General features: G+C 37.5%; 1 protein-coding gene across 34 annotated transcripts in view; it reads right to left on the bottom strand.

Annotated features, from left to right (window-relative positions):
- Positions 1 to 4,922: 4,922 nt before the first annotated feature.
- Clasp2 (cytoplasmic linker associated protein 2) overlaps positions 4,923 to 23,233 on the bottom strand; it is a 184,432-nt gene continuing 166,121 nt past the window's right edge. For all 34 annotated transcript variants that reach the window (XM_010629655.3, XM_033757049.1, XM_033757050.1 and 31 more), the window contains 6 exons: positions 21,066 to 21,294; positions 15,050 to 15,243; positions 14,248 to 14,376; positions 12,444 to 12,650; positions 7,232 to 7,348; positions 4,923 to 5,593 (listed from right to left, as the gene is read on the bottom strand). In XM_010629655.3, the coding sequence (XP_010627957.1) occupies positions 5,507 to 5,593; positions 7,232 to 7,348; positions 12,444 to 12,650; positions 14,248 to 14,376; positions 15,050 to 15,243; positions 21,066 to 21,294 (963 nt within the window). In that variant the 3' untranslated portion in view covers positions 4,923 to 5,506. The remainder of the gene's footprint in view (positions 5,594 to 7,231; positions 7,349 to 12,443; positions 12,651 to 14,247; positions 14,377 to 15,049; positions 15,244 to 21,065; positions 21,295 to 23,233) is intronic.

Genomic DNA, 23,233 nt, shown 5'->3' with positions numbered 1-23,233 from the left:
TTTTTTTTTTTTTTTTGGTACTGGGGATTGAAATCAGGACCTTACGCTTGTGAAGCAGGCAGCAGAACCACTGAGCTAAATCCCCAGCACAAAGCTAGCTTTTAAACAACTAGTGTATCTTCAGATAAACAATGACTTTCTGTATCTAGCAATTTTATATTAAAGATATCTACAAAATTGCCTAATATGGGGATTCCGAGAAAAGAAAGAGGAAGGACATGGATCCATGGCTGCTGTGCTCACTGTTTGCAGTAATCTAGGAAGAAAGAAGTAGACATGCTGGCTAATAGCTGCTGTCTCACAGATTCCGGAACTCACATGGTGCTATGGAGAAGAGGTTGTTCACAGTATAAACAGGTAACCAGCAATGAGAACCTCTTTGTTAAAATGGAAAATCCTTATAAGGAACCTCTTAAATGTATCTTGTGTGGGAAATGTGTAAATTATAAGAATGTGCAGATTTTGTCCCAGTTTATTTCTCCATATACTGGATGCATCCATGGGAGGCGCATTACAGGTCTTTGTGGGAAGAAACTAAAAGAAGTTTCAAAAGCAAGTAAGAGTGCTCAGCTGGGCATGGTTGCGCACGCCTGCAATCCCAGCACTTGGGAGGCTGAGGCAGGAGGATCACTGTGAGTTCAAGACCAGCCTGGGCTACATAGTGAGTTCTAGGTCAGTCTCAACTACATAGTGAGACCCTGTCTCAAAAAACAAAAAAACAAAAAAGAGGGCTCAAATCATGGGGTTTATGCCAGTTACATACAAGGATCCTGCATATCTCAAAGACCCTAAAGTTTGTAACATCATGTATCAGGAATAAATTTTATAAAGTTATTAGCAATAAGCTCACTTTATAGTAAGTGGTTCTATGTCATTATTGACTCATACTAACCTTTGGGTAGAAAAGTGTTTCAAGACTCAAGCTTTTCCCATAACAGTGAATGCTCGCTGAATAGACTGTAAGGAGTATGCTAATACTCCACATTGTATACGCCTTGAATAAAAGTGGTCCTGTAGGGCCTGGGATTTAGCTTAGTGGTTCCATTGCTTACCTCATAAGTGCAAGGTCCTGAGTTTGATCCCCGGTACCAAACCAACAAACAAAGTGGTCCTGTGTGATTGTCCTACAAAACAAAAAAACTGCCTAATGTGAAATCATGGGAGATTTGCCAAATATGTAGCTGTTTTAAGAACAGTGATTATTAGGGTTATGCTGTACACATACAGTGGAAAACTTTGCCACTATTAGAATTCTCTTTGGAAGAATAAAAAAAGAATATATTCAAAGTATCACTAAATACATCCATATGCAAACAGCAGCATTCAAAATGTTAGCTTATTCTTTTTTTATTTTTTTGATACGGGGGATTGAACTCTGGTCCTTGCGCTTGCAAGGCAGGCCACTGAACTGCTGAGCTAAATCCCCGGCCTCAAAATGTTAGCTTATTCTAATCCTGTCACTCTTCTAGTAAAAAAAACTTAATGTTTCCTTAGTTTTCAGTATTAATTCAAACTTATCACTCACAAAACGTCAATAAAAATTATTTCAAGTGGTGATTGTAGAAGAATTTTTTTCCTTCTTCAGCTTTCCATTACTTTCCAAATATCCTACAATAAAGGGAGGTAACTTTTAAACTTTTTTTCCACTGAATTCTAGATTTTTATATATTTGCAGAAATTGTATTAATTGAAATAAGCTAACCAGAGAAAGCAAAAAGTCAGGCGTGGTGGTGCACGCCTGTAATCCCAGCACTTGGGAGGCTGAGGCATGAGGATTGCTGTGTGTTCGAGACCAGCCTGGGCTACATAGTGAGTTCCAGGTTAGTCTCAATTACATAGTGAGACCCTATCTCAAAAAACCAAAAAAAAAAAAAAACAACCAAAAAAAAAGCAAAGATATGACAAGAAACATGGATTATGTAGTACTATACTAATTCTCATTTCTATCAACTGTTAATCTTATTTCTAAATTAATAATTTTAAAATACACTTGAATTTATAGATCTGGCCTGATGATAGTCTTTTATATTGACTAACTTGATGGTGAAAGTCCTTTAGATCTAGTGTTCCTAAGAATTTAGAGGAACAGGAAATTAACTCCTAGTCTGCAAACTCAAGCTCAAACTGTATCTGACTTGAAAATGTAAGCCTATTATATATTTTGAAATCTAGAAGAAGAAATAAATGTTTTACAATCTGAGACAAAGTTTCACTGTCTTACCCAGGCTGGCCTTTAACTTTAAGGCTTAAGCAATCTTCCTGCCTTAGCCTTCAAGTAGCTAGGATTATATGTGCACACATACCACTGTGCCTATATATATATTTTTTTTTTGTGTGTGAACAGTCTTGCTTCTGGTCTTGAGCTATGTAGCCCAGGCTGGCCTTGAACTCTTGGGGATCCTCTTGCCTCAGCCTCCAAGAGTGCTGGGGTTACAGGCATGTGCCACCACACCCAATCCTTTAGTAATCTTTTAGTCTTCAGCAGTGTGGTAAATGAATGACACTGAATTAGTTGGGGGAGGGGGAGAAGACAAGGATGAAAAAAGCAATAGCTTCCCCCGCAACCCCAGTACCAAGGATTGAACTCAGAACCTTGCTTTTGCAAAGCCAGAACAGCACCACTGAGCTAAATCTCCGGCCCAGCAGCAGCTTTTTGTGGGCCTGTGTGATACTGGGGATTGATCCAAGGGCCTTCACACTAAGCTATACTTCCAGCCCTTTTTATTTTTAAATTTTGAGACAGGCTTTCACTAAGACACTCTGTTGCCCAGCTGGGTTCAAACTTGTAGTCCTGCCTCAGGCTCCCAGAGTGATGAGATTACAGGCATATGCCACCACACCTGGTTTAAGCAGCAGCTTTTTATGTTTATTTTATATTACTTTTCTTTTGTGGTACCAGGAATTGAACACAGGGCCTCAAGCTTGCTAGGCAGGTGCTGAATCACTGCTACATCCCTGGCCTTTTTATGTTCATTTCAAAATAGCTGACATCTGTTTCTGGAATAGACACATTAAGGGTATATTGTATATAGTGATCGGAATGGTCAGTAACTTTCTCAATTAAATTGTGTAATTTTATTTTATTTACTTATTTTGGAGTGCTGGAGATCAAATCCAGAGCACTGTGCATGCTAGGTAAGTGGTTTACCACTGAGTCACTGAAATTATAGAATTTTCATGGTTATACTCATTAGCGTTCATCAAGATACATTAAACCATGCTTTTCTGTTACACAGTTATTTCTTGAATGCCTGCTGTGAGATGCCATGTTTTTGATCTAATTTTTTAGTTATTGTTATTATTCAATTTAAGTTACTTAATTGTCAACAGCAGTTAGAGCAGTATCTTAAGAGAGAGGTCAAAATGATGGCACATGCCTATAATCCCAGCACTCAGAAGGCTGAGGCAGGAGGATCACCATGAGTTAAGAGGCCAGCCTGGAGGACATAGCTCAAGGCCAGCCTGAATTACATGGTGAGACCCTGTCTCACAAACCAACCAACGAACCAACCAAAACTGTTTTTCTTTTTAAAGATACTCTGTAATATATGCATATATAAATAGCTGTATATACTGGATTTGGTTGCTACTCCTAATCTTTTTTCCTTAGATGCACTTAAAATATTGAGCCCATCATTGATACAAGACCTTTCTTTTAAAGTTAGAAAACCCCACAACCTATATAAGTGACTTGTTACACAGGGACACAGAAAAAGTTGATATACATTAACTTTTTCAAGTAATGTTATGTACAGTTTTATTGCCAGTATATGCACAACAGTAAGCATAGAACTATAAATACACAACGTAATTAACAGTAAAAAATAAAACTGTTACAGGTAAAAGGGAGAGGATATAAACTATTTTCTTGCTGCTAGAACAGAAACAAAGGAGAAAGCCCATGACAAATCATCCATTCAGTACTCTTGTCTTAAATTCTTTACATACATTTCTACATCTTTTCATTTAAACAAAGAAAGTACAGATAACTCTGTAACAACAGCAAATCGCTTCCCTAATAGCCATTTGCCTTTCCAGTCAAATTCACTTTATGTTAAGATTTAAAAAAAAAAAGTTAAGATGAGAAATCACTACTATTCTTGTTCCAAATTATCTAACTTGGCCTTTCACCCAAACTGGTAAGTAATAGTGTTTTTTTGTTTTGCTTTGTTTTTTTGGTACCTGGAATTGAACTCAGGACCTTGTGTTTGCCAGGCAGGCGTGGTGCTGTTGAGCTATATCCCTGGCCCCCAAACTGGTAATTGTGAAGGTTGGCTGCATGTGAAAAGAACAGGTTTAGCAAAAGGTGATTACAAAAATTCGTTTAAAAGTAACAACAACAACAACAACAACAACAACAAAAAATCACCCTTTAAATTGTTTTCGAAAAGACACTACAGGCAGCAGCTCATTTAAAAGTATTAGCCCTGAAGAGGTAGAGAATTTGAGCCTATTATACAAGATAGCCTTGGCACCATCTTCTCTCTCATCAGGATCACTGTTCAAGTAAGACAATTTCATGGTCAAAGGAAACCAGGTTTCACCTTTTAAAGAAAAGGTGCTGGTTGACTCCCATGTCTCAATAATTATTTATTTATTAAATTAAGAAACAGAAGACAGTCAAGGACACACATGCACTTGATTTTTTTTTTGTCTGTTTCCATTATCAAGTTTATTCATAAGTGAATTTGATATTAATAAATACAAAAAAGCATCATTCACAACAAACAAACCAAAAGACCCTGCAACGAAACCTTCTCTTTTAATAGTGTCAAATAAAACAGGCAGATGATTTGGTGCAGCTTTCTTAAGGGATCATAGAAGGAACATGGTTTTAAATAAAGATGGCAAGATCAACAACCAACAAACTATCAGTTTTGTAAAACTGGCTGATTCTGTAACATTTCTCTTTGAGGTCTTAGTTTTCAAACTACTGATCACCTCAAAGAAGTTGCAACTAATGACGTATGTATCACCATCACAGCAACAGAGTCTGGCTGAAGTTAAAATTAGTCCTGCTTTGTTTCACATCATTGTCAATATTTCTAGCATAGGACATGATACAGAACAAAACTCAAAGTAGCAATAAAAATATTATTCTGCAGTTGAATAGAGGCAAAAAATGTTTTAGACTGTTAAAACCTTTAAAGCTTTAAGCATTCCTGTTTAACCAGAATTTTAAAAAATGTGTACAATCATAACACTGGCAAAGGTTAATGGGAAGACAAAGTACAAACATGTGAAATGATGAATTAGATTAAAAAATTACTTCGTATTGACCAATTAATGTTAATACTGCTTCTTGAATTTGGAATAACTATCATAAAAGTTACATGCAGTCTGAGGATAGCTCTCTATTACAGAAAATACAAAACAAAAACAAAACAGAAAACCAAAACTGGGAAACGATTAAGTTCCTAAAAATGTATTTGAGATTCCTTTTCGTTGATGAGGGTGGTCTGTCTGTCCTCTGTTTGAGAGACCTGGTTTACTTCAGTGAGCTTCACTAACTTTGTCCAGAAACATCAGTAGTGGGATCAGCGCCTCCAGAACCCGTTTGTGCACGTTTGATGTAAAGATTCAGTAGCTTCATCTGTGGATTCAAGCCAACCATATGTAATTTGAGCGAGCTGTTCAAAACTGTAAGATGCTCATTAAAAAATTATGTACTTATATGTGGGCTTTGAAAGATACACTGTAGTCAGGCATAGTGGTGCACGGCTGTAATCCTAGCACTTGGGAGGCTGAAGGAGGGGATCACTATGAGTTCAACGTCACCCTGAACTACATCGTGACACCCTTACTCCAAACATAAACAATTTAAAAAGGATACATCTTGGGCTGGGGATTTAGCTCAGTGGTTCTGCCGCCTGCCTTGCAAGTCCAAGGTCCTGGGTTCGATCTCCAGTACCACTACCACCAACAACAAAACTTTAGGCTGGGGTTTATTACAATGCCCAAGCCATTGCTGATAAAAATGTAATGATACAGATATTCCTCATTTAAGAAGCTACTTGGTTAAATGACTGCTCAGACTTACAACCAAGGCACACTATTTGGACTTGACCCCCCCCTTTTTGGTACAGTATGTACATCTTATTTTTAGAGCATCAATACCTTTTTGGTACAGTAAACTTTGTTTATACAGTACTGTAATTTTTGCTTATTACACTATATTATAGTACAGTACTATAGTTTTATATTGTTATACATTATGATTCTGCATGTGAGAATTATAAAAATAAAAGCAAATTCATTAAGCTGGAGTTTCCTTTGATTATTTCTTTGTTCTGAATATTGTTTTTTTTTTTTTTTTTGGTACCGGGGATCAAACTCAGGTCCTTGTGCCTGTGAGCTAAATCCCCAGCCCATGTTCTGAATATTGTAATGTACTGTAATGTATACATATGATACACAATTCTTCATTTATTGATCAAGTCAATGAACTACCTAGGCATAGGACTGCAACTTGGTCATTAAATGAGGAATGCCTATATAGACGAGGAGAGCAAATATTTGATTATCATAGTTCATAAACAATGAAAAAATTCAAGTGTCCCACCCTTTGGGAGATATAAACAATCTATTCTTTTTTATTTGTGGTACCAGGGATCAAACTCAGGACGTTGCACTTGCAAGGCGGGCATGGTGTCACTGAGCTGAATTCCGGCCCAACAGTCTAATCTTAATGAAACAGTCCTTGGAAGTAAAGACTTGGGTGTGGGAGTGGGAGAGGAGTCATTTAGCTGGTATAGATAACCAGAAGCTTTGGCATGTTCTGTCACCCTACCGAACTGCTGACTTTACTCAAGTAGTGATGCTAGAAGCAGAAACAGCTAAGAGGCAAAAGAGGAGGAATAAGAAATAAGTAGACACTTAAAAGCTCTAAGTGTGACTCACTGAAAAGCTGAGTAACACATCTACCCTTTCACTTGCACGATGCCTCTACCTCGCTGTCTTTCTCCCTCCCTCCATCAGTCTCTGCCTTTCCCTCCTTCTCCCTCCATCTCTCTCCCTCCCGTACCAGGAATCGAACCCAGGAGTTCTACCATTGAGCTATATCCCCAGCCCTTTCTATTTTCTTTTGAGACAAGGTTTCCTTAAATTGCCAAGGCTGGCTTCGAACTTGTGATTCTCTTGCTCCAGCCTCCCAAGTAGCTGGGATTACAGGTGTGTGCCACTGTACCTGGCTTAAAGGTTACCATTTTTAACATGATACAGCACTACTTACTTTACTGCCAGTGAGTTGACTGAGATGTGGCTTTAGTTCATCACCAATTACCGCATGAACAGCTACTAGACAGAAGACACAAGCTTTCCGAACACTGCTCTCTGAGTTATCATAACCCTGGGGAGAAAAGTCCATTGTTAGTGCTTCCAAGGGATCAGAGAAAACCACCTTTTACACACAGACAGGCAACTCAAAAACAAGAGCTCACAAACATAATTCAACTTACATTAGCAGAGTTTGTGAGCTATCAACTTTTGCAGTCATAGACAGTCTTCTTCCACTAACAATGCACTCCACCCCTATTAGCTCTTTATTGGTATATTCTTTTTTTGGTTTTTTGAGACAGGGTCTCACTATGTAGTTGAGACTGCCCTGGAACTATGTAGCCCAGGCTGATCTTGAACTAACAGCGATCCTCCTGCCTCAGCTTCCTGAGTGCTGGGATTACAGGCGTGTGCCGCCATGCCCGGCTACTGGTATATTCTTGATAAGCCGTATTTCTTTGTTTTAACATCCACAGAAACCTTATTCCTGAATTTTTATTTTGTTTTGGGTTGAACCCAGGTTCTTGTGTGTGCCAGGCAAAAGCTTTACCAAGAGCCCTTTCAAAATTTTTACTTTTGAGATGTCTTGCTAAATCTTCCAGGTTGGCCTTGAATTGAAGATCCTCCTGTCTCAGCCTCCCAAATAAGATCACAAGTGTGTGCTGTCACACTCAGCTCATAAAGTATTTCTGAATCAATCATGTGAATATATGTGTGTGCGTATATATATATATATATTTTTTTTTGTTTTTGTTTTTTGAGACAGAGTCTCACTATGTAGTTCAGACTGCTCTGGAACTCACTATGTAGCCCAGGCTGGTCTCAAACTCAGCAATCCTCCTGCCTCAGCCTCCCAAGTGCTGGGATTACAGGCATGCGCCACCACGCCTGGCTCTATATATGTATATTTTAACTGGGAGAAAACAGTTTGTCTTTACTACAATCCTGATCATTTTATCTTTTTAAAAAAGTAGAAACATTATTAAAATATCAAGGTAGTCAGTAAATATATTCTTCATAATAAACATATTAAACCGCTGTATTTTCTCACCATTTTAATATAATAATATAAATTAATTTTCTATATAGTCTTCATAATAATGCTATGAGGTATATACTTAGTATATACCCTAATTTAACCATTTTATAGGGCTGTGAGTTAGTATGTTTTGAAGGGCTGGGAATCTCCTGATAAGAAGAAGTCAGGGCTCCAGGGCCTCATTCATGACAGGGAAGGGCTAGAATGAGCTATACTCTCAGCCCTTGTGTTGTAAGTTTGTCTCTTCTCCCACAACCTCCCTCCTGCTCATTCAATATTTAGCCAGGGCATCAACGACTCTGCATTAGCCTCACTTCCTGCTTGCATGAAGCCCAAGGATCAGCCAGTGGTCCCAGCCTATGGTTCACTAAGGAATCTACTGAGCACACTTCTGCTGGGTTTCCTAGGATATTTGATAGACCTTCAAAGTCTTTATTTCACCAAGTATCCTCTTCCTCAGCCTCGTCTTACCAGGTATCTCTGCTGCTATTTGACTTGTCTATTCTCCCTTGTCTCAAGTGGCTAAGGGAAGTATATGTCCTTAAATGTTTTCAACAGTGCCACACTGGAAGTCACGTCAGCCTGAGAGGAGGTGAAACAAAGGTTAGTTTTTATGCCAGTTGCTCAGGGAGCCACTGGAGATAAAAACAAGGTCCACGTTCTCTCTCCCAGGCACCAGGAATGTGGATTATAAGCCCCACAGCTACTAAGCAGTGGGGAATGATAGGCAGTTAAGTAACTTTTCTGTTATGTGTCAGGTCTCACTAAATTGCCCAGGTAGGCCTCAAATTTGCAATCTTCCTGTCCCAGTCTCCCAAATAGCTGGGATTTTAAGTGTATACCACCGTGTCCAGCTTATTACTGAGTTTTGGTGGCCTCTTTCATTAGGCACTTCCTTGGTAACCACAGTTTTTAGTTAGATCTTAGAGTTTCAAAAAAGGGGGACACTTTCTCTCTCTCTCCTTCCCTCCCTCTTTCTTTTCAAACTTGGGATCCTCCTGCCTCAGCCTTCCAAGTGGCTGGGATTATGGGCATGTGCCATCATGCCTGACCCATCTTAATTTTTATTTTTCAAATGGATCAGGCTCTTTAAATCTCCTTTCCCTTTATTCATGCCATTTCATTATTGTTATTATTATTAATTTTGGGGGGTGAGACAAAATTTCACTATCTACAGTCAGTACAGGCTGGCCTTGAAATCACTACAGTAGTCCAGGGTGGCCTCCAACTCGCAGTGATCCTCCTGCCTCAGCCTCCTGAATGCTGGGGTTACAGGCATGAGCCACCATACCTGGCTCATGCCATTTCTTTATTAAAGATGCCTGGGGCTGGGGATTTAGCTCAGTGGTTCCGTTACCTGCCTTGCAAGTACAAGGACCTGAGTTCGATCCCTGGTACAAAAAAAAAAAAAAAAAAAAAAACAAAAAAAAAAAAAAAAGACGTCTGGTAATTTTTGTTGTATTATTTTCAACATTATGGATTTGATGATATATCCTTAAGGTGTAATTAAAAAAAATTTTTCCTGTGCTCTGAACTTTGATAGTAAAATGGACAAGCTCTACTGGATTCAAATTCAATGAACTGTTTTAGGTAATTTTTTTCCGGTGGTGCACCTCATAGAAAGATACATAACATTCAGCAGTCCCACTTGCAGTGGTATTAAGATTGGTCAGTGGGCGTCAGTGTAATCTAACTTTTCCGTATACACACTGCCACATCATTTCTTCACCTAATGTTTTTAACGGTCACTGAAAAATCGCTTCATAAATCCACTGTATCAATGGGCTAAAACAGTAATTTTATAACTCAATAATTCCTCCTGCATTTATTAATTAGAATTCTCCTAAAAATCCTTTATCTCACCAAATGACTGGTTGTGCTAAAATACGATAGGTAAGCTATATGCTTTCTTTCATTTCATTAATCGATTTCATAAGGAGTTTGTGTCCCAGGAACCCTCAAGATGACCAATTTAATATATGCCAGTATAAACTCATGAATTTCATTTCAAAATCTGATGTGTTTTAATCCATTACAGCATTATCTTTTTTAACCCTCAAACAGATATAAGATTTCCAAGATTTATTTTGTGTATTTCTTGCTCATTGTGGAACCAGTTATTTTTCCAAAGATATTTAACTCGTGGGAGGAACATGGCATTTGGAGACTACAATCTGGGTTGATACTAATTCAGCAGACAGGCATGAGAAACATTTTTAAAGAAATTAATTTCATTTTGATATATCCGATTCAAAGATATTGTGACACATTATTTGTTTTATACACACATACACAAACATAGAGTTTTTTTTGTTTTGTTTTTTGAGCCAGGGTCTCACTATGTAGTTGAGACTGACCTGGAACTCACTATGTAGCCCAGGCTGGTCTTGAACTCACAGCGATCTTCCTGCATCAGGAGATTACAGGCGTGCACCACCACACCTGGCTCTAAACACATCGTTTTTTTTTTTTCTTTTTTTGAGACAGGGTATCTCCATGTAGTTCCGGCTAGCCTGGGACTCACGATGTAGCTCAGGCTTCCTCAGACTCATGGGAATCTTCCTGCCTCAGCCTCTGGAGTGCTAGAATTACATGTATGTGCCACCACACCCAGAAACACATGTATTTTTACTAGAAGTAATATTGGTACCTCAACGTTGCTCCTATTCCAAAATAAACATATCAACATCTTTCCTAACTACAAATATATTGAATGCAGTTTAAAATTTTTGTACCTATCTATATATAGGTTTCGTTTGTCTTTAGATTATGTCCTATTTAAAATTTAGAGTATCAAATTCTATTATTATTCTTACTAGGTACCAGGGATTGAACTTGGGTCCTTGTGCTTTTGAGGCAGGTGGTGGAACCACTGAGCTAAATCCCCGGCCCCTCAAATTCCTTTTTTTTTTTTGGGTACCAGGGATTGAACTTGGGTCCTTGCGCTTACAAGGCAGGCAGCACAATCACTGAGCTACATCATCCCCAGCCCCTCAAATTCTTTTTTTAAAAAATTCATTGAGTTTTTTGGTACATTTTAGGTATACCACATGATGATATTCATCATTGGGAGTTTATACCTTTGCCTGATATATCTTGGTTCTTATTTTTTCCTCATTCCTCTGCCCTCCCTTCAATCCCTCCACCCCTCCCCACTTACAAAGACTTTGTTGTTTCCATTTAGGTGGGGGAGGGTACCAGGGATCAAGCTCAAGACCTGCGCCTGTGAGGCAGGCACAGCGCCCCTGAGTTGAATGCCCTGGCCCTCCTTTTCTCATATTTATTCCTTTGCCTTGTTTCCTCTCCCCTACAGCTCCCACTTCCCCTCTGGACCTTTTCTTCCTATTTCACATTATCTGTTATACATTTTGATCGTCATATACTATCAAATTCTTTGTTGAACTTTACTTGCTGTTTCAAATTTACTGTTTAGTGACTCCTTTTATGAACTTTAAAAATTGTTTCAGGTTTTTAAATAGCTTTTATTGTACCTTACATTTTTAAACTTTGTTTCTTAAATGTGGCCAAAAGTTTTCATTTGCTTTGTGGCTCTATTTTTCCAGTATACCTTCATTATAAGTATATTATAAACCATTATCTTGCTTCCTTTTTCTGGGGGAGTACTAGGGATCGAACTCGGGACCTTGCGCTTTCTTCCTCTTTTTTGAAGGGGAGACCCCACAACTATTTTGTGTCACTCATGTATAAGAAAATGGCTTTTTTTTTTTGGGGGCCAGGGATTTAGCTCAGTGGTTCCGCCACCTGACTTGCAAGGGCAAAGACCCGAGTTCAATCCCCAGTACCAAACAAAACAAAACAAAACAAAACAAAATGGCTTTTTTTTTTTTTTCCTTTTTTTTGGTACCAGGGATCAAACTCAGGGCCCTTGTGCTTGCCACTGAGCTAATCCCTGGCTGGCCTTTTCTGTATTCTGTATTTTAAGTGATGTTTTCTTTGTAGCTTTACTATAAGAGTCCCTTTTCTTATTACTCATGGTATACTCGTTTTGTCTTTATCCTGAAGGACAACAAGAACGGTTTGGCTGTGTCACTAGTGTTGCTTGCAAAGTGCCTAAAATAGCAGAATATCAAATATATCATAGCCTGTTCCTCCAAACCTCGCTCCTTACCTGTATTAGGCCTGGCATGATCTCTGGCAAAAGCAGGTTAAGGGTTTCCTTGGACACTCTCTCTATCACTTTTGTTTGCATTTTGATTGCAGCCAGGTTAATTGGGTAGTCCGCGGTTTGGATGATAGGACAAAGCACTTTGATGCACTGCTCAGGACTAATTGAAGTGGCCAACACTGATGCAGCTTCCTCAGCCGATCTCACCACCTAAAACAAATGGGAAGCAATTTAAAAAATCTTATTTTATATTCTGGAAATATAAACTTCATGGATTTTAAAATGACATGATATTTGGGATTTGCTTTAAAATTCTGTAATAAATATAAGTAGTAAAAAATAAATTAGAAGAAGAAGTAAAAATAAATTAGATTGGCAAATGCCAGTAACTGTTGAAGCTACATGATGAATTCACAGGGCTTTATTTCACCGTTCTCCCTTGGTGTTTCTTTTTACTGTTAACTAAAGTAGTTTGTATTTCTTTCTCTTTCTCCCTCCCTGCCTCCCTCCCTTCCTCTTTCTTTTTTTTGTACCAGGGATCGAACTCGGGTCCTGGTGCTTGTGAGGCAGGCGCCAGAACCACTGAGCTAAATCCCCAGCCCTATCTCCCTTTTTTTTTGTTTTTTTGAGACAGGGTCTCACTATGTAGTTGAGACTGACCTGGAACTCGCTATGTAGCCCAGGCTGGTCTCGAACTCACAGCGATCCTCCTGCCTCAGCCTCCCGAGCGATGGGATTACAGGCGTGCGCCACCACACCCAGCCCTATCTCCCTTTTTAAAAGAATGATTTTCTTTCCTTTGTATTGGGTTTGAGGAGGGTGAAACACTCACTGGTACTACCATGAAAAGTAACAGTTATCTTTTATTAGAAATTATAATCTCTAAAGATAGTATTAAAAACATAAAAATAATTGCTTTGATGCTTTTCTGGTAGTGGCTCACATATGCTCTCAACTAGTGAAAGGTTCTTGGAAAGGTACAGTAGAAAATACACTAGAAGTCAGCAGATCCAAGGCTCATTTCAGCTACTACACCTTAGGAATTTAAAATAGGAATGCTACAGGCCTTATTACAGGGTCAGAAGGTTAATAACTACTACTGCTTTTTAAACATTCAGTGAGATGTTATTGATATATTGAAAAACTATAAAACTCCAGATAGATTTAAAAGTTATGTTTCTTCTAAGAAGATTCAATAAAATCTTCTAAAAAAGTAAACTACTCTACACTTATTTTCTGTCTTTCTTGTGGGTATTAAGTGTTCATCTATCTACACACACACACACACACACACACACACACACACACACACACACACAAACACACGTGTATATATATATATTTTTTTTTTGAACCAGGGATTGAACTCAGGACCTTCTGCTTGCAAGGCACGTGGTGGCACCACTGAGCTAAATTGTGGGCTTCATTATAGTTTTAGTTGCATTTTTTTAACAACTGCAAGTGTCTTTTCATGTGCTTATTGCCATCTGTATATCCCTGGAAAAAAGGTCTATTCAGATTGCTCGCCCACTTAAAGTATTAGGTTTTCTTTTAATTGTTGAACTGAAAGGAATATTTGGTAAATTCTAAGTAGGAACTCTCTATGCAGTTCAGGCTGGCCTTGAACTTGCTGCGATCCCCCCTGCCTTAGCTTCTGAAGTGCTGGAATAACACGTATGCACCACTATATCCAGCAAAGTAAGACCAGATAAAGGAAATGATTCCTAAGAGTACTTTCAATGCGATGCTTACGTATTCTTGCAGTAACATGAGAATAAAACAGCAATTCAACTATCAGGTCACTTACCTCCTTGTGAGGATCTTTATGTGCTTCCAATGTTTTCATGACTGTAAGTTCTGCATAGTTTTTAAACCTTGCTGGCTGATGCCTCAGGATTTCTCTTAAAACTTTTAACGCCAAAGCCCTGATTGTAGGCTAAGGAGAAACATGTAAATGTTTTTAACATTTTGGGTTGTAAACATTGTTTAACATTTTCAATTTCTGTAACTTAAATATCTTAGTATTAGAGGGAAGGAAACTGTAGACAATTACATAAAGTATGTAGCATACTATATAATTAGCAACTGTAGTTGAAAACTTACATTGCACTTTTAAAATTTCTAAGAAATCAAGAAACAGCTACATTCTGACTATAAAGAAATGTTACTTCTGAATACTTAGCTTTTGTTGTTTTTTTTTTTTTGGTATCAGGGACTGAACTCAGGACCTTGCGCGTGGGAGGCAGGCCAGCAACAGCATCAGGGAGCTAAATCCCCAGCCCTCTGAATATCTAGTTTAAATACGTAAAAAGTAACCTGAACTTTTCCATGAAAATTTAGCCTGCAACCTTTCAGTTTTGTTTTTTTTTTTGGTACTGGGGATTGAACTTGGGACCTTGCACTTGTGAGGCAACCTTTCAGTTTTTACTACTGTCAATTGCTCAAAATTGTTAAGCTACTTGATTTAGAAGAAAAAGTAATTTATAGTGAAAATTCATGCAGAGAACAGCAGCAGAAGACTTGCCAAATTTTGAGTATGTGTAGTACCTGATTCACAGGCAATCTAAAAGAGACAGGACAGACTATTTTTTATATATTTTGCCATTTACCTCTTTATCCCCCAGGGTTTCAAGCAATAAAAGCAGAATTGTTTTGAAGTGTTCATCCCAAACACTGAATGATTCTTCCTGTGTTAGTTTCATGAGTTCATAGAGAGCAATTTTTCTTTCTTCTACACGTTCATTGTGGTTAGACAGCTCCTTCAACAACTCTGCAACTAGGTCAGAGTGGTCTAGGGAAAGATCTATCAAAGGGACATAATTTTGTAACTTTGTAACATTATGAAACATAATCGACCATGTAAAAAAGACAAGAAAGTATTAAATAACTTTCTTTTCAATTCTGTCATCCCTAAACACCAATGTGATTTAAAAAACTTTTTATAATAAAACAGGTAGGAGAGAACAGTTAAATGAGCTCCATATACCTATTGCCCAGACTTAACAATAATCAAGCTTTTACCATTTTTACCTCATCATATTTCTTTTTTCAAATTTATTTGTTGTTTTTTGAGACAAAGTCTTGCTTTGTAGCCTAGGCAGGCATTGACTTTGCTGTGATCCTCCTGCTTCAATCTCCCAAGTGCTGGAATTACAGGGATGCACCACCAGGCCTGGCTTCTTTTCAAATTTTAAAGCCAAGAGTTGAGTCTAATAGTTACCAAAGAATTTTAATGGTTTTGCTTTCTTTTATAAATGACAATTATGAACTCATCGGTTTTATGGTGATTAAAGGACACTTACTGCTCATATTACAATAGTCATCAAACAAGTTGTTAGTCATTTTTGTAGGAATAACAGTTATATCTAAAAAAGTTACACTAGAACATACAAAATACCAGAGTTCCTCCCCAGTTTTTTGTTTTATGATCAAGGCTTTGAGGGACTCAAATTTGTGACAAATACTCATTTTCTTCCTATTTCTTCTGGAATAAAATAACATAGGCATGCTGCAGAACAATACTAGAACAATACTGCTATCTTAGGAACTAGTGTAGCACCTTTCACAGAGGCCAGAGGATCATTCTGATGAGTATGTCAGTTGAATAAAAGAATCACATGAAAATATGCTTTTATTTATTTATTCATTTATTTTCACTGGGTCTCACTATTGTAGCCCAGGCTACTCTCAAACTTGCTATGTAGCTTATACTGGCCTCAAACTCACGATCCTATTGCCTCAGCCTCCAGAGTGCTGGAATTACAGGTATCCACCACCACACCCACCTAGAAAATGCTTTTCAAAGGCAGTCAGTTCTCTTTTCTACAAAACTAGCCTTTGTAATTGCTCTAATTACAAAGATTACTAGAAATGACCTGATATATCTGGACAGATGACTGATGAAAGTAATTTTTACCACAGAAAGTACTTAAAATTATGTTACAAAACAAAATGTATTTATTTATTTATTTTTTTGGGGGTTTTTTTTTTGGGTTTTTTTGAGACAAGGTCTCACTATGTAGTTGAGACTGACCTGGAACTCACTATGTAGCCCAGGCTGGTCTCGAACTCACAATGATCCTCCTGCCTCAGCCTCCTGAGAGCTGGAATTACAGGCGTGCGCCATCACGCCTGGCCAACAATATGTATTTATATCATACAAATAAGAAAAACCCAAGGTACCAAATTTTTCCTTTTCTGACACAGTGAGGTACTGTAGTCAAATAAAAAGAACATGGACTTTGTGGTCTTACCAAACCTCCGCTTCTTATCCTTTATGTGGCTGAGATGTGTACTTAACGATTATTGAGGTTCGTTTTTTTTGTCTGTAAACTCTGAAGACAACATCCACTTTTAAGGATCATGGTGAGGATACAGACCTGGAGTACAGTATCTCACTAACATTAATCCTTGTATCCTAATAAATATTGGCACCATTAAATTCTAATATTTTTGAGAATGAAATAAAAATATATACTACAACTGCTATATGATGGTGGAACAACAGGTTTAACTGAGAGTTTATCCATTTTTCAGTGTTTACTTACTGCAGATCAGTATTAGAACAATTAGAATTATTAGAACTAGTACAACAATATATTAGAATAACAGTCTAAGAACTATGATTCAGAAGATAATCAAGCATCACATTATGATGAAATAATGTTTTCATGTTCAAAAATAGTCTACCTAGTTTAGGTTCCAGTAACAGTTTCCTAACATGGGCTGGGGATTTAGCTTAGTGGCACCATGCCCGCCTTGCAAACGCAGGGTCCTGAGCTTGATACCCCGTACCCTGGAAAAAAAAAGTTTCCTAAGATGTTTCTTTTAACAAATTGAAACTATATAACCCTTGATAGCGATGATGAGAATTAGATAATAAGAGAATAATTTTGCCCAGGTATCATAATTGTGGCTTTATGATCTTTGTGCTATATTAAGTGTCTTGATATAAGCAGGTAGAAACATGATTTATCAACCTTGTTAGCAATCAAAGAAATAAAGTGATATTTTTCATTCATCAAAATTACTAGGTATGGGGTAACAGATTCCAGAGCAGACTAAAGAGTAAAAGTGGGACAGTACCTCACTGTCCAAAAGCAAGTAAGAGTGCTCAGCTGGGCATGGTTGCGCACGCCTGTAATCCCAGCACTCGGGAGGCTGAGGCAGGAAGGATCGCTGTGAGTTCAAAACCAGCCTGGGCTACATAGTGAGTTTTAGGTCAGTCTCAACTACATAGTGAGACCCTGTCTCAAAAAACAAATAAACAAAACAACAACAAAAAAGATTATCGCATCACTTCTCATCAGAGATTTTGGGTTACTATATTTAAAGTGCTAGAAGACAAATCTGCCAACCAAGAATCCTAAGGTGGCAAAACCATTCTTCAAAAGTGAGAAAGAAAAAAGGGGGGGGGCAGGGATTTGGCTCAGTGGTTCCACCACCTTGATCCCTGATACCAATAAAAAAAAAAAAGTGAGAAAGAATTGGGTGTCGTGGCACATGCCTATAATCCTAGCACTTAGGAGGCTGAGGCAGAAGGACTGCTGTTAGTCCGAGGCCAGCCTATGCTATATAGTGAGTTCAAGGCCAGCTTTAAGTACATAGTGAGACCCCATTTCAAAAACTGCGGAAAAAAAAATTAAAAGAAAAACTGCAAGGACACTACACAGTAACCTGAACCATATGAACAAATAAAAATCTTAAAGGTAAATACACAGGCAATTATAAAAGCTAGCATTATAATAATGATTTATAACTCTTTTTGTTTTTACATAATTTAAAAGACTAATGACACAAAAGATTTATGTTTATGTTTTTGTGTACAATTGTAGAAAGATAATTTTGTGATAGCAACTGAAAGAGGTAGAGCTGGCGTCGGAAAGGTATAATTTTTGTATCCCACTGAATCTAAGGTGGCATAAATCCAAATTAGAATATAAAACTTTATGATGTTTAAATGTAAATACTATGGTAACTACAAGGACAGTAGCTATAAGACATACACAAAAGGAAGAGAATGGAATTTAAATATTTCATAATGAAAAAATCAGACAAAAGGAGTTAATGCAGGAAATGAGTGAAAAGATATAAGGTACAAAGAAAACAAAGAGTGACATAATATTAGTAAGTTCTTTTCAGAAATTACTTTAAATGTAAATGGATTAAATTCTTCTATTAAAAGATAAAGATTAGCATAATGGATAAAAACACGACTCAACTATTTGCTCTCTATAAGAGACCAGATACACGGCTGAAAGCAAAAGGATGGAAAAAGATATTCCACTCAAACAGTAACCAAAAGACAGCCTGGGTGACCATTGTAATATCATATAAAATAGATTAAAAAAAAAAGGTAAGACAGGTATATGCTTGCAGTCCCAGCTACTCAGGAGGCTGAGGCAGGGAGACCACAAGTTCAAGGGCAGCCCGGGGAACTTAATGAGATCCAGAATTGGAAAATTTACAAAAAAAAAAGGCTGAATGTGTACAGCTCAGCGCTAGAGCACTTGCCTAGCATGCATTACTTTGATATGATTCAGGAAGAAAAAAATTCATTATATTGTATTCATATTCTTGCCGAAAAATGTCAGTGGGCCTAATTCATCTGCCAGTTTGTGAAACACGTGCATAAAGAATTTTTAAATTATTAAAGCAACTAAAGCTAGGTATTAATTTATTAGGAGGTTGCTATTAGATATTATTTAAAGGATATCTTCATGATAAGTCCAATTTACTCACTTCTGTTGTGCTGCTATCATGACCAAACCTCAGACAGATTAAAAGACATCAAAGTTCAGAATGGTGGCAATTTTTAGTTTCTTATATGGTTTAGTTTGGTAAGTTAACATAATTTTGGCTTCATGATATATTAAGTCTCTTAATATGAGATGCTGGTTAAAAAATGATTCCTCAATCTCATTTATAATCAAAGAAATACAAATGATATTATTTCCACTTATCAAAATCATAAAATGGAAAAAATTTCCAATTTCTAAATCTTATCAATGATAAAGAATGCACATTAAGATGCCCTGTTTTTTTTTGGGGGGTGGGGATTGACCTTGGGCCTTTCGCTTGTGAGGCAGGCTGCGGAACCACTGAGCCAAATCCCTGGCCTAAGATGACCTGTTTTTTTATACATGAAAATTAGAAACATTGAAATATTTTGTTAGTGAGAAAGCACTATAAATTGTTCAAGTATTTTTTGAGATATAATTGGGTAATAACTCTCAAACTTTAAATTCATGTATCATTTCATTTGGTAATTTTATCTCTATAAAAATCTCTTAAGAGTAATTACTTATATACGTTCATAAAAATGTATTCAAAATATACCCATTAACAGCAATATTATGCAAATAAAAAAACCAGAAACTACCTAAACAGAGAATTATATAAACATGTTAAGAGCGAGAATTTGATGTTTATTTATATATAGTTATATATTATTGGAATAATTTTAAAAATGCATTATATAATCCACAGAAAAAAGTCAACACTTCATTATGAAGAATAAAACATTTGCAGTGCTTCATCATTCTCCTCCCCCCTTTTTTTGGCACTAGGGATTGAACTCGGGTCCTTGCACTTGACAGGCAGGAGGTGGAACCACTGAGCTAAATCCCCAGCCCGTTTCATCATTCTTTATCATCACGTTGAATACATTTTATTTGTACCCTACTGCACACCATGATCATAAGGGCAGGTAGTACAATCACACTACCCTCTTTTAAAGGTGACAACAAAGACTAAGGAGTGTCAATCATCTTACTAGGCTATGCAACTTAGTAAGTGCTGAGACCTAAGCCCATTTCACTTGACTTTACATGAATAGTAGCTAATGATAGTTTTTCTCCTATACTTGTACTTATATCTTATGAATAAATGAATTTGTGTATGGCTTCACATTATATTCTAAATAATAGTTATCTGGGCATGATGTTGCACATCTGTAATCTCAACTACCTGGGAGGCTGAGACAAGAGGCCAGCCTGGGAAAGATAGTAAGACCATGTCTCAAAATAAAAAGGGGCTAGTGGTACAAGCTCAGGGGTAGAGTACTTCCCTAGCACATGAAAGACCCTGGGTTCTATCCCCCGGGCGGGGGGGAAAGGTTATTTCCTCAATAGTTCCGTCATTCTGGTATAAAAATTAATGAATTATATCATTAATTAAATTTATAAACTACAATTAGCTTGAGCTGTATCTGGGAGGACACTAGTTTCCTTGATTTTGAAGATGATCTCAAGATGACTACCCTGTTTGTTAGTCTTAAGAAGAAAATTACCAAATGGAAAAAATGGAAACAGACTGTAAATAGGGGAGGGTGGGGTGGTGGTGAAGGGAGGCAGGGGTATGGGGAAAAAACGAGAACCAAGATCTGTCATGTAAAGGTACAAGATCCCAATGATGAATGTAACTGTACTGTATGCTTAAAAAATACCAATAAACTCAATGAAAAAAAAGAAAACCACCAAATGACCAGAAATAAACCAATAGCAGATAGGAGAAAAATATTCTCATTCCAAAGATTCTTATATTTTAAATAATTTCAATAAAAGAGCAAACACATTCCTTTTGCTTTGCTGATTAACTGTAGTAGCCATATGACCCATAACATACCATCAGGAAACTGGTCAGCATCATCATCAAACATGGCTTCCTTGAGGGCTGATTTGTTGAAAGGACTGATGCTATCTGAATAGTTATATGGATTATAGTCTCGAGAGCGTGGAGAGGAGTGAGCAGGCATTGAATGGAGTAATGCAGCTTTATTATCAATGCTTGTTTGGCTTGAGTCAGTAGCATCACCTCCTGCCTTTGGGTCTGCCATTCCAGGACCACCACATATCTATTGATGGGAAGGGGAAAGCACAGAAAATTAACTCATTGTCAAATTTCTCTTTAACATTCTAAAAAGATGCTTCCTTATTCTTGAAAAAGCTATTTAGGAAAGTTAGCAATAACCACTTGAAAAAAATCAACAATAGTATTTATATTCAAGATTACAAAGCTTATAATAAAGATATAAAATCATAGCTGTGAGGGCAAATAAGAAAACTCTAAGAATGAATGCTATCTCCAGTGATCATTACAGTTCCCTTCCCAAAGGCTCAACCAAATAATATATACAGTGTGATTAGCAACGGTTTCTCCACGAAAAGATAAAAGGTCCTTCATTAACAAAAGAACTAAAAGCTGTCAGATTCTATTATTAAAGTAGTAAATGACCTAATATGTATTTTGTTTGGCAACAAAGTATAAGAAAATCAAAATTTAAAAGTCCTTCCCAATGATGAATGTAGCTGGATTGTACATCTAAAATGTACCAATAAAGAGAAAAGGAAAAGAAAAAAAAAAGTCCTGCTTAAAAAAAAAAGAAAGGTTTACAAGGCCCACATCACTTTTGGAGGGATGCCTCAAGAGCTGATGTTCATTAACATATTTGCCAAAATAGCAATACTAATACTGACATGAATACTAGTATTAAAATCATCATCATTGCAAGTATCATCATTTCCACTGTGTGGTAAGCCATTTGATAAGCACTTTATAAATATTCTTCAAATAATTAGTGTGCACCTATTACATGCCAGGCACTATTCCTGGGATTGAGAATAGATTAATACACAAAAAGGGCTGGGGATTTAGCACAGTGGTGCTACTGGCTGCCTTGTGAGTGCAAGGACCCAGGTTTGATCCCCAGTACAAAGAAAAAAAAAACAGATTTGGAAGTTGATTAATATACAAAAGAGAGAAAGATATTTACCATCACGGAGTTTACAGTCTAGTGGAGGGTCAGAGAAATAAAAAAAGTAACAAAGTATATGGTATGATAGAAGGTGTTTAGTGTACAGGGAAAAAATAGGTAGTGTGGTAGCTATGGTGGTTAAGGGAGTTCACAGATTAAACAGGGTGAGGAGGGTTCACCAAGAAGTCTTGGAAATGTCGAAGAAAGTGAAGAAATTAGCCATGGAGCTAGCTAGAGTAAGAGCAGTGTTAGGCAGAAGGCATACTCAATACGAAGACACAGAGGCAGGGATATGCCCAGTAAATTCAAGGAAGAACAGGAAGGCCACTGTGGCAGGAACTGAGTGAACAAGGAAAAAAGTAATAGAGATGAAGTCATGGAGGTAGGAAGTCTGTTGTATAGACTTTGGCTTTAACTCTGAGACAGAGCTGTGAGTAGAGGAATTAGAAGAGACTGTAAGAAGCCAAGGAAAGAATGAAAGAGGCCAAAGACTCCTACTTTAATAGCCTAGGTAAGAGAACTGATAATGGCTACTTAAACCAGAAAGACAGTTGTAAGAGATTTTGGCTACATTCTGAAGGTAGACTAGCTGGGTGTGGTGGCGCAACCTGTAATCCCAGCAGTCGGGAGGCTGAGGCAGGAGGATTGCTGTGAATTTGAGACCAGCCTGGACTACATAGTGAGTTCCAGGTCAGTCTCAACTACAAAGTGAGACCCTGTCTCAAAAACAACAACAACAACAACAACAACAACAACAAAAAAAAAAACCCACAAAAAAGCAAAAAAAACCCCAAAAACCAAAAAACAAAAAACCAATGACAGAAGGTAGACTAGTAGACTTTGGGATAGATGAGGCATAGAGGAGTAGAAAAAGAAAGGACTCCTTTGCTCAAGGTTTTTGCTGAGCAAGTAGCATTGTTATCAACTAGGACAGGGCGGAGCAGTTTCAGGGGAGATCAGGAGTTGAAATGGGATGCTGAATGTATGAATGTGGACCTCAGGAGAGGTCTGGGCTGGATGGAGTCATACGATGTACCGT

The sequence above is a fragment of the Fukomys damarensis genome, unplaced genomic scaffold, assembly GCF_012274545.1.
Source record: "Fukomys damarensis isolate Sample0158 unplaced genomic scaffold, DMR_v1.0_HiC HiC_scaffold_28, whole genome shotgun sequence".
In the NCBI taxonomy this organism is placed as follows: domain Eukaryota; kingdom Metazoa; phylum Chordata; class Mammalia; order Rodentia; family Bathyergidae; genus Fukomys; species Fukomys damarensis.
Note: the sequence above shows the minus strand (reverse complement) of the source record. Positions and strands in the feature narration are given on the sequence as shown.